We start from the raw sequence: 13,023 nt of genomic DNA, 5'->3' as shown, positions 1-13,023 counted from the left end.
CTTTCTTGGTAATAGAGCTGGTGTTGAGGGACCAGGTGAGGTTCTCTGCCAGGTGAACACAAAGGAATCTGGTGCTCTTGACGATCTCCACAGAGGAGCCGTCGATGTTCAGCGGAGAGTGTTCACATTGTGCTCTCTTAAAGTCAACAACCATCTCTTTTGTTTTGTCGACATTCAGAGACAGGTTGTTGGCTCTACACCAGTCTATTAGCCGATGCACCTCCTCTCTGTATGCTGACTTGTCGTTCTTGCTGATGAGACCCACCACGTTCGTGTCATTGGTGAACTTGACGATGTGGTTCGAGCTGTGCATTGCTGCACAATCGTGTGTCAGCAGAGTGAACAGCAGTGGACTGTTGATTACACCCTCAGAACATATTAACTGTACATAACAGTGCTCTTTATTTACATGTGTATGTTTTTGAAGGAAAAGTATCATTGTATTCACCAAGGATGCTTTAAATTAACCTAGACTAGAGAAATTACTGTTAAACAAGTAGCTTTACCATGAATAAAAACTGAATTTTAAATATTTCAAAAAAATATAAAACAGTACTTCTAACAGTATTCATTTACAATATTAATAATGGTTTTGACAGTATGTATGTAGTGTATTACATTTATAATTTAGAGATGTGGACTCAATCTGTTAACATGCCCACATTCTCACACCATAATATGTAGGGTATTACATATATAATTTAGAGATGTGGACGGGGTCAGTTAAAATGGGTAATTTGCACGCATGCTAAATTTAGGAGGGAATTTAGGGTCTTATGAAATATGTGAGCTATGAACTAAATTAAACTGTTCTTATGAGGTAATGAAATGTATAACATCTATAGTCAACATTAATAGTCATGTTCGACAACCATTATAAATTAGATAAATAACAAATAACTAGATTATTTATCTTAATAGATTCTCCACCATTAAAATTGTATTACAACGTCTAGTTGTATCAGCTCACAATTTCTACTGTAAGGAATTAGCTTTAATAAGTGAATTATGATTAATTCACTTATTGCAGTGATATTATTCTCATAGCTTATTGAAAATATCACATGTATTTAGGTACATCTTTGAAGCCAAATCTTTCAGAAACAGGGATGAGATTATTTATCAAATATACCACAGTCAAATCGTCTTTGAATACAGACAAACTTTATTACTAATCTAAACATAAATCTAATCTAACACATATATACATAAGACAGGTTGGTGAGTAGTGACAGAATGTGAAATAAATGATCAATACAGTGAAAATGAACTCTACGGAGTCTTTCGACAATACCTTAAGAACCATTTATCCTTTTTTGAATCTACATCGATTTGCAATCAGATTACCCAAATTATTGAATACACCAGCACTTTGAACACAATATTGGAGATGTACTTGCTTGTCTTTGTGGTGTTTCCTTGCGTTCTTTGTGTTGCTTGGTTCTTGGTCGAAAGTTCGTTCCGTCGAGGTTTTAACTTCTGTATGATCGAATTTATTGTCTGTATGAATTAGTTTAGCTGTGAAGCTCCCTTGGAACTCACATGGGAGGACCTGGCTGTCAGAGAAGCAACCAGACAAAGCACGTGCAGGCCGAAGAAGAGTGAAAAGAGGAGTTGAAGAGAGCGTGTTCTTCCTGTTTGGAACTATTTGACCTGAAATTGGCCGCATCCCCCAAAGGTGTCCTGCTCCAATCAGAAGTGAATTTTCAGAGTCACATGGTCAACTGGGCTGTCTTTTCATACAGTTGAGTTATGGACCTTTGTTTCAGAGTCTTAAAAATGTCCCACTCATAAATAGTGCATATTTAATCATGAGCTTTTATATCTTCAGAATGGTACAAGAGACATGATATTAGTTTTCACCAGTTTTTTCTTCATACACCAGCGAACGCTTACATAATAAACATGTCATTTTTTAATGGATGTTATACGTATAGGTAACAAAACATGAAAATCCCTGGTTACAAAATCATATTGGTTTTACACATCATTGTATTTTATCAAGTTAAACCTTATAGTTACCATTCTTAGTAGAATGAGATAAATCATATAGAATTAAAGATTATATTTATCAATTATATGTGATTGCACATTGCTACACACATTTTAAAGAGGTCCATCAGTCTATAATCATTCATTTGTCAGGTACAAACGTTACCAAAGTTCAAAGCGATTTTCAGCATTATCTAGCAAGGCTAGACAAAAATTATCAAAAAAGTATTATATGATTTTTGCCCTAATATCAAAGGTCTTACTAGAAAAAAAGAAATTCTGATCCAACATTCATTTTCTTGATAAAAAATATGATCGTGCCTGGTAACGTGCATGTAAAATGGCTAGAAATAGCATTTTAGCTTAGCATAAAGCTGACAATTTACACAAGATTTATTTCTATTACTTCTGCTCCAAACGTATTTCTGTCTCCAAACGTCTGCTCGTATGAATGTAACACATCATAAGAAATTGTTTCACTGCTGTTCAAATGCACTTTGGATCACATCTTTTATATTTATAAATGTTTTCATCTGAAATAACTAAATATTAAATTAAACAAATGACAATAAAATGCAAAGTAATCTCTTCAGTTATCAAAATACATTTTTATTGTATTCTAATTACCAATGATTTAAATTGTAACGATTTAAAACGTATATTTTGTATTGTAAATACGTAATCCTGTTACATGTATTCTGTTACTCCCCAACCCTGTGTGTATACATATATATATCTATACGCTCACGAGCACTTTATGAGGAACATTATGGTCTTCTGCTGTTGTAGCCCATCCGCCTCATGGTTCAACGTGACATTCTGAGATTATATTCTGCTCACCACAGTTGCACAGAGGGGTTATCTGAGTTCCCGTAGACTTTGTCATTTCGAATCAGTCTGGCCATTCTCTAATCATTATTAATATTATCATACTGCTAGAGAGAGAGAGAGAAATAATTGTAAGAAAATACTTTATTTTTTTAAATGGGAGCTTTTTTTAACCTTATAAAATATCTATTTTATATAACAGGCTTTAAAGGTCATTGTCAAGCAATTCTTTTCTGTATAGGACTTTTGTTATTCAAGTTTCAGTGTTCTATTTAGTTATTTTATAAGTTCTCTTATACATGCCACAGTAGTAAATCTTTGGGTCACCCTGGGCTTTTCAGAGATACCAAATGTTTGGGAGTTTGGCCATGACAGCTTCCTCGCTTTGATCTATAGAAATTTATAACATTACAATTCAGCACATCAAATCTCATATGAAACAATATTAGGAAAAAAAATGGAGATGACATCATAATAAGTGTAATGTAAAACAATGGGATATTTTTAATGACAGAGCAGGCTGCATATATATCAGTTTACACTTTAAATATACAGTATAAGATATAATTATATGTCAGCACTTTCAAAGCTCTTTGTTTTTTATTGTGGTTGGCATGAATGTAATTTAATGATAATTGAGAGAGATACTTCAAAAGCCTTGTATCATATTTGATACATTTTAATGTAAGTTGCTTCAATTAAGCAAAAACACATTTTGTAATATTGGTAACAATATATCATAGTTACATTTATTTTATAAAAATCAGCAACGTTTTCACAACAAAAAGACACGTGCATCACAGTCTGAAGGCAGGCTTTTAAATTATTATATTACAAGGTCTATTACTTCCAGAAGAGCAGAGAAACTTTCACCAGTAGGCAGTAGATATCTATTGCATTGCATACAACAGGGTTTTCACCAAAGTATTGATGATGTTGGCGATGTACAGGCATTAGAAAACCATGTATCAAATATGATTCACACCGCTTTATAGGTTAATTGTTTTGTTTTAGGTGGTCTTTTGCTTACACTAGGGTCATTATTAACTGTTCACATCAAATGAATGTACAGTATGATGTTCTAAGACATTAGATATAATGTCCTTTTGCAATACACAAAAAAAAAGGATATATACATGAAAAATTTATTGTAACTTCACAAGTCTCTTGACCACTACAAAACTGTGAAATGGCTCTGAAATATTCATTAGTAAATTAATACAACATGATAACAGGAAAAGACACAAATGCTGCAAATAAAGAACACAAGCTGTTTAAATTACTGTATTTATACTGAACAATCCCTTTTAAAACTGAAGGTTTCAGGCACAATCATAAATGCCACTGCTAGCAGAACAGTTCCAGTGCTCGTCATCCACTGGCTCATGCATATGCCTGCACTGCGGATCCCCAGACAGAGCTTCAGTGAAAGAGCTCTTAGAGAAGTTCACCCACTCCCCACTGACATTTACACCATGCACCTGGCAAAGTTCAGCAGCCAGCGTATCTTTAAGAAAAAGTAGGTGTGCCAGTCTCTTAAGAGGGTAGCGGCAGTTTCGGCTGCTGTATCCATGGCTGAAGACCAGGAGCAGGTCTCTCCTGCTGGTAAGTAGGTGTCTGTGAAGGGCACAGACCTGCATGAAGTCCAGTTTCTGAGATAGACGGAGGAGCCGAACTGAGTTGCGCTCCATATATGCCCTGTTCACTGCCAAAGCCAGCTGAACAGCTGGAGAGCAACGTATTCGCTCTGGCAGCTCAAGCGCATGTTGCGTGGCATGAAATGAACCTAGCAGCAAGAAAAAAACAAATCTGATACATTAGACTGTAGAGAGTTACACCTAAGCATAAGCCACTAAAGTTTGTGCATTACAGTGATTTTACCACATGCGAAATATCTTCCAAGACACAACACCAAGCAGTGTTTAAAGCCCCTTTAAAATCACTGTGACGCACTGACTCCAGTGGGTTTTTGCTTTTATAAAACAGCAGCAGCATCAATTTGATAAAAAAGCACCAATGTTATTGTCAACAATAATCGGAATAAACAATTCTTCCTCCAAGTAATAGACAGTAGTTCAGGGGTTTTCAATCTTTTTGATGCCAAGGACCCCCAAATATGATTCCTTTTGTACTGTGGGAGAGCATGAGTGAAGGTAAATTACTTATGAAATTATAAAGGCAAAATGCTAATGGCAAAACAGGGACAGGGTTGGGAACAACTAGTCTAAATCTTTTGATTTTAAAATTAAGAACTTTATAATGGAATGCACTTTTTTTTTAACAGCCAGGTACGTTCTTTACAATAATCAAAATAACAGTTGTATTGTTTGGTTTAAAATAGGGCTGCCTATTTTAATTCGTCGATTTAATTTGTTAATTTCATGCGATTATATAAACGAAAATGAAAAGCAATACTGCTTTTAAGTTAGTGTCATTTTGGGTTTTTGCAAGCGGTGTCAGCAGAGGGCAGTCAGCATGCCTCAACAAATCTCACAAGCAGTGCAGCTACAAAATGACAACCAGGGTGCGTTGACTGCTGGAAAAGCGCAACAGAATGCAGGGGCATTGAGAGGTGATTTTCATAGTTCTGACGTCTTTTAAACGACATTCATGGTGCTGAAAACTAGCTGGATGCTAAAAGTGTCCATCTGAAGCATACGTACATGCGTATGTTTCCACACACACTGCCTCTCTATTGCTATAAAAAAAATAATAATAAAAAAATATATATATATATATATATATATATATATATATAGAAAGTAGCATGTGAAACATTTGGAATTAGCTGCTTTTCACATTTTATGACAAATTAATGCAGATCTCATCTTCATCAAAGTCACATGTATAGAAAAACACAATGGTGCTTAAGCCAACAACACACAAACAAATATAATCTTTCATATCTTTATTAAACATCCCATTAAACACTCACAGTGCTGTGGAAAAAGTTAATCCTTTATTTAATTACTGGTCGATCCTCCTTTTGGCAGCAACAACCTCAAAAAAGCATTTCCGGTGGCTGAAGATTATATCTGCAAAATGCTCAGAAGGAATTTTGGACCATTCTTCCTTACAGAACTGCTTCAGCTCAGCCATATTCTTAGTTTGAGTGCTTTTTTATAAGTAACTCTAACCCACATCTCCAATCTCGTTTCATTAACTGGATGCCAGGTTTGCCAACTCCTAACTCTAATTAGCTTTTGTTGAGTCATTAGCCTAGGGGTTCACATACTTTTTCCAACCAACACTGTGAATGTTTGACGTATTCAATATGTAGAACAATACAATAATTTGTGCATTGTTAGTTTTAAAAGATTTATTTATTATTTTTATGGAATTATCTTTATTCCGGCAAATTCAGCAAAAATGTTGATACATGCAATAAAATTGCGATTAATTAAATGGAATTTAACTGAACTTAATTTTTAATCGATTGACAGCCCTAATTTAAATATTCATTGTGCCCTTGTGAACTTAGTGGAAAATGTCACTTTCAAAATCTGGTTGAGCACTAATGTCTGATAGCTTTTTCCCCCAAACTGAAATAATGTCTATAAAGTGTGAATATAATGAACATTTTGGTAATATCTAAGTGTAAAATTTGAATTGCGGTCCTCAGCCCTGTTAACAACCCTAGTAACACTGGTCAATAAACTGAAATTAAATACTCTGCAGCACTGACAGCTGTTACAGAATTCCAGTGCACCAGAGTGGCATTTAAAATGTGGACCAAGGGGGACGATTTGGCAGTGCAGGCCAAAAGTCGCTATAATAACGTATGGTTATGACAGTGTGTTGAGCATCCACTCACCCATATTATAGAGCAGATTCAGGGCCTGGAACTCCTCTTGATGCTGGTGCTTTCCCTCTTTGTAGCATTCCAGCAGCCAGCTCAAGCTTTCCTGCAGGTGAGTGTCATTGATACGTGGGTCGTAGTGCTGAAGTGGCTGTCCACAGAGCCTGTAGGAGGCATAGAGGAGGAAACGTACGCTTTTCTCCAGCACGGCTATACATTCCGGCCCAGACACACGCTGGATAATCATGTCCTGTCGAACGCTGCGCAGACGGTCAAACACAAAGCTGTAGACCTGTGGGACATAAATACATAAACAGGAAAGGTTTGTACACTGCTCCAAGGGCTAAAACTCAACGGTTGCTTGTTTAGGCAATGTTCTGAGATGTGCTGCAGAGCTAGGATTTATTATCATTACAAAAGTTTGCTAAAATTCAACATGCAACTATGCTCGTTTTTACACATCTTCTTTAATATGATGTATTTCTGAGTGAAACTCAATATTAAAAATTAAAAAATGTAGTATGGGAATTGATTTTAACCATTGGGAATTGATTGGATCATGAAAAGTGAGTATTGCATACCAGAAAGTAGTCAGGTGGTTGGAGGAGATGGGATGAAAAGAGGGAAATTTCATGTCAAATCAACCAAATTTCAGAAAATTCCACGGCTAATATTATTTATTTTGTTAATAGATTTTTACCTACATTTCTAGTTTCAACATTATTTGTACTTCAGACCATTGTTTTATTGGACAAGATTCATGTGATTCACATTTGATCCACCATTGAAAATGTGTAAAATTGTACAATTTACAGATGGAGCCATATCTTAAGGAAAACCAAAAGTTAGTTCTGAACCAGAATCTATAAGAATCTAAAGTTGTTAAAGGAGTTACAGACACACCAACTTTGGAAAAATGACACAAAAAAGTGCTTTTTTCCAATTTTGCCCTCACACTACTGGCATATAATGCAACAAGTGATGCTGAAACTGATTTTAGTAATATACCTTCCTATCTCTGTGTAAAAATAAGATAATTTTTTTAACCTTTAGTTTTGCTCCAAAAATCAAAGGTGAAATTTGTCATTATGACCCCTCTACAAAATAATGGAGTACTCAGTCAAAATTGATTCACAGCATTTCATATTTTGGCTTTCATCATCATTTAGGTTTATCATTCACCAGTAAAAAATAAATATCAAAAACTAAATTTCAAGCTGGAGACCTCTGGTTGAGTTGACGTGGAATGACCCAAAATGGATTTGTGATATCAGCCAAAAAGAAAAATCATTTCAGAGGTGGAGCAAGTGATTTCATTTTGATAAAAGATTAGGACGACAAACATTTTTTACATTTTATTTGGAATAACATGCACCAGTTGTAAATGGGGTCAAATCTGTTTTAATGTTCAATTTAAGGTAAGTCACTGATTCATCAGCCTAAAATTTCCTGATGTATAGTTATGTATTCAGACTTGGTAAGAAGCATGACCAGATTTCCATACCTCGGTCCATGGCTGAAATATAGAGGAAGCTGCAACGGCATCGACTAGATAACACACTGTCTTTAAAAGCACGGATGGTGGCCGAAGGTCACTGGATCGTGTGGAGTCTTTTCCTGCAGCAGGCCGTGAGTATTCTTTGACAGCACGTGAGACATCAGCACACGGTACGCGATAACGCTCTGTGCCGGCCACCATCTCAAATCGGTGCAGTCTATTCTGTACCTCTCGCTGGCGTAACTCGTAGGCAGGGCACATTGTCATACAGATGCCATGGGGCACTGAGTCTTCAGCTTTCTGCTCAGCTGCCCTGTCCCTGTTCGGTCGACCCTGGTCTTTATGCCTGTGTCCTCTTCCCCTCCTAGAGTGAGGCCACCTAAACATTAGAAAAGATGGGAAACAAATAAATAAATGTATTTTGTCGTGTTATGACACACTTGGTCAGGATGTTATGAAGTTGCTGAAGCAAACAATTGCTTTTGTCTCTTCATGTAATCCCAGAGTGATTCAATGATGTTGAGATCCATGCTCTGTGGGGGCCATATCATTTATTGTAGGGCTTATTGTTCTTCTATTCAATTATATCTGCATAGGGAATGTTGAAATCTAAAATTTATATTTCCTACAGATACACTAAAAGGCAAATATATAAAATAACCATCTTAAGACATGAGCTTTTGTGAAAAATATAATGTGCCTAAGACTTTTGCACAGTACTGCTATATACAGTATACACACGATAAACCACAACATTAAAACCACCTGCCTAATATTGTGTAGGTCCTCCTTGTGCCACCAAAACAGCGCAAACCTGCGCCAAATAGCATTCTGAGATTATATTCTTCTCAACACAATTGTGCAGAGCGGTTATTTGAGTTACCATAGTCTTTGTCAGTTCGAACCAGTCTGGCCATTCTCAGTTGACCTCTCTCATCAACAAGGCATTTCCGTCCCCAGAACTGGATCACTGGATGTTTTTTAGTTTTTGGCACCATTCTGAGTAAACTCTAGAGACTGTTGTGTGTGAAAATCCCTGGAGATCAGCAGTTACAAAAATACTCAAACCAGCCCATCTGGCACCAACAATCACGCCATGCTCCAAATCACTGAGATCAATTTTTTTTTCCCCATTCTGATAGTTGATGTGAACATTAACTACAGCTCCTGACCCATATCTGTGTGATTTTATGCATTGCACTGCTGCCACATGATTGGCTGTTTGGATAATCGCATGGATGATTGTTGGTGTCAGATGGGCTGGTTTGAGGATTTCTGTAACTGCTGATCTCCTGGGATTTTCACACACAACAGTCTCTAGAGTTTACTCAGAATGGTGCCAAAAACTAAAAAAACATCCAGTGAGCAGCAGTTCTGTGGAAGGAAACGCCTTCTTGATGAGAGAGATCAACAGAGAATGGCCAGAATGGTTCGAACTGACAAAGTCTACGGTAACTCAGATAACTGCTCTGTAAAACTGTGGTGAGAATAATATTGTGGAATTATTAATGCTTCTCAACAACTTCTCTGGTGATGTAATGTGGAATTAGGGTTGGGCGATGTCCCCTAAATTGGCAGTTGACGATGTTGACAGTAAAACATCGCGATGGACGTTGATATCGTCGGTGGGGTGGGGCGGGGGGTTATATAATTTCATATAATTTTCAAAAATTATATGAAAAATTATAATTTCTTTATTTTACTAACCCAACTAATGATTCGTCGGCGCTTTATCAGTAGGTTGCACGACACGTGAAGCATTTTTTTTTTTTAGCTTTCACTTAAGAAGAGTTGTGCACTTTTTATTTTAATATATCTCTTTACATAAATACTATTTTCTACTTAAAAACTATAATTTCGTTATTTTACTATCCCAACTGACTCATCCGCGCTTTCCAATAGGTTGCACGTAAGGCGGAAAAATATTTCTTCCACTTAAGAAGAGTTGTGCACTTTTAAGCACTTTTTATTTTAATATATCTCTTTACATAGATATTTTTTTTCTACTGAAAAACTATAATTTCGTTATTTTACTAGCCCAACTAATTAGAATTCATCCGGATTTTTAATATATTGCGCCTAAGAAAAAAAAGTCGTCTTTGGGCAGCCTTCTTGCGAAGAGAGCAGCCACAGCCACGCTCACTGATGAGCAAAAGGTCGAGGCAGAAATGACCACCTGCAGGAAATGGCCATTGATGGGGAAGAGGACCGCTGACTTGGTGGAAAACGAACGACAAAAGGTTTCCGTTCATGGCAAGATTAGCACGGAAATATCTGTGCATATGTGCTACCAGTACTCCATCAGAGCGGGTCTTCAGCACAGCGGTAGTGTAGTTACTCCAATCCGCAGCTTATTAAAACCAGATAAAGTGAATATGTTGGTATTTCTGGCCAGAAACATCGAAATTTAAACATGGTCTATGGTGAAAGATAGTAGACTTCTTTACGCATTTTTCTCCATCTGTTGCGGAGCTATTCGATGTTGCATATAATTTTTTAAACGTTCATTTGTGTAGTTCATATGACCACTTTACAATATTTCAATAACATAATTTATTTTGTAGCCTGTGCTGAAGTTAATTGTGCTGCTAATTATAAGTGAAATGTTAATGCCGAGTTTCGGTCTGAGTGTTGTTCCCGTTTTCTTGTTCCTTATGTTTTAATAAATGTGTGTTATTCATATTCACCTTGTTTCTTTCATTTGATTTGACATTATGGATTTATGGCCAAGGAAATTTTTCTTTAAAAAGTATTAACCAGACAAAAGTTATTTGACGTTCGCTGGTCTGAGTTTATCTTAAACTGCCGCTTCAGTGTATACAAGAGCTATGTGACAATGAGCAAGATTTTCTGAGACGCTACAACTACTAATAATTAATTAATAAAGGCTATTTTCTTGTAGCCTACAACATAAAAAAAATTAATGTAAATGTACAGTGTAAGACATGTAAAAAAAAGACAAGAAGCTAACAATGTCAAGATCAATATTTGTGTAGCCTACCTGACACGGTATTTTCACAGACTAACACGTCACGTCTCTGGCATATACTACAGTATTTAAAATAGCATATATGCATTAGTTATATTCTCAATTTAATTTACAGAGCAATCCCTGCAAAGTTTTTAGGTTAACTATAGAAGAGACTAGGATTAGTGAGTCACACTAGCAAGACTCGCAAAAGGGGGCGTGGCATCACGATGGTGGCTCGACATCGTGATGTTGGTCAGCCATCACGATGGACGATGATATCGTCCATCGGCACAACCCTATGTGGAATAATACAGGCCTCTTTTAAACTTATTTTGTAGGGGTAGCTGCAGCTGCTCCCTGTTCTAAAGATGTTCTTAGGAATCTGTTTCTTTTCTCTACTCTCACGTTTCACACGTAGCTCAAACATGTCTGTCACCCCCATATAAGGTAAAGAACTATTTCATTGGTGAGGGTCCAGTGGAATGTGGTTTTCTGGACCATATAACAGAATGCTGAACAAATAAACGTTGAAGAGGGATTTGATAGCATTGGTTCTCTGTGTCATTTCTTTCTTCCCTCAGCTGAGCTGTATCGAGACGGGGATTGCAGATCAACAAAATAAATTAAATACATTGGATGACAAAATTATCTAACAAATATCATGTCAGAATACTATTTTCAGATGCGGGTTGGTGCTGTTTTGGTGGCACAAGGGGAACCTGCACAATATTAGGCAGGTGTTTTTTTATGTTGTGGCTGATCGGTATATCATATTATCTGTTACCTCTTAATTGTTTAAACAAAGCATTATTTATTATTAGGGTGATGTCAGCTAAAGTGGGCCAGATAAGGCTGGAGTTTCATAGTTCTTTAAGTTCAATATATCAAATCAAGGCAAACTATTTACTTGACATGTTTCATCTGATTTCATTGGTCTGAGGTAGGCAGGGCAAACCATCTTACAGTGAGGCTGTTCCCTGGCATGCTAACTGCACATTTAAATTTATAAGCTTTATATATTCTTAAGCAACTATTGAACATCTAAATGTAAGGGATCAATAATTATGTTTTGATGGTCTCTGAAAAAATAAAAAATATATATTTGCAAAACAATAAAATTATTTGATGAAAAATACTTTTTATTTGCTGGCCCATTTTAGCGACTCCCCATCTGCTAAAATTGACCACTAAGTTGCATCTTGTGATTTATTAGAGATATTTTGCCAGTTCCTTTCATTAAAGAGCGATTTTAGATTAGCTTAGCACTATTAGCTGTCATAATATCAGCCAAATAATGTAAAAAACGAGGACTATTATTTATTTACTGTATCTTGTGAACATTAAAAGTGATTTCCAATTAAACTCTTAAGTGATTAAAAATTACGTGGTAAATAATCTCGCAATAATCAAAATAAAAACAAGTAACTGAAAGACTCACGCGCTATTCATGGCAGTTCCGGTCATTGATATGACGTCACTTGCCTCGAAGACATTTCCCATTGGCCGTCTGTTTCTTCTTCTTCTCATTAAAGGCGGTTCGCAAACTTGTAAGTGTATTTACCGCCATCTTCTGTTTGCATGGATCAGAGACGGCTTTTCCTCTCTACCTTCTCCTCCCCGACCCCCTTCAGATCCGCCAGGACCCCGGCTTCCACAGGCGCTGCGTGTTCAGCAACTCCGGTATACACACCAAAATCACTTCTGTCCCAAAGTAGGTAGAGAGAGAGTTGGATTCAAAATAATAAAAAAATAATTATAATAATACAATTTAAAAAATAAAACAAAAATTAATAAATAAACGAACCCTTCTTCTACATTCTACCAATTAGAATTGTATAACAGAACAACATATGCATTAAATATATATATATATATATATATATATATATATATATATATATATATATATATATATATATACTTTTTTTTATGAAT

The 13,023-nt window shown here is 36.1% G+C and overlaps 1 protein-coding gene across 1 annotated transcript; it reads right to left on the bottom strand.

Annotated features, from left to right (window-relative positions):
- Positions 1 to 3,321: 3,321 nt before the first annotated feature.
- On the bottom strand, positions 3,322 to 12,540 carry sac3d1 (SAC3 domain containing 1). The gene is made up of 4 exons (XM_052106034.1): positions 12,527 to 12,540; positions 8,124 to 8,496; positions 6,635 to 6,911; positions 3,322 to 4,606 (listed from the first exon to the last, which is right to left on the bottom strand). The coding sequence occupies exons 1-4, from the start codon at positions 12,535 to 12,537 to the stop codon at positions 4,143 to 4,145; spliced, it is 1,125 nt and encodes a 374-aa protein (XP_051961994.1). The 5' UTR covers positions 12,538 to 12,540; the 3' UTR covers positions 3,322 to 4,142.
- Between the last annotated feature and the right edge of the window lie 483 nt (positions 12,541 to 13,023).

This window comes from Xyrauchen texanus, chromosome 35 (genome assembly GCF_025860055.1).
Source record: "Xyrauchen texanus isolate HMW12.3.18 chromosome 35, RBS_HiC_50CHRs, whole genome shotgun sequence".
NCBI classification, from domain to species: Eukaryota; Metazoa; Chordata; class Actinopteri; order Cypriniformes; family Catostomidae; genus Xyrauchen; species Xyrauchen texanus.
Note: the sequence above shows the minus strand (reverse complement) of the source record. Positions and strands in the feature narration are given on the sequence as shown.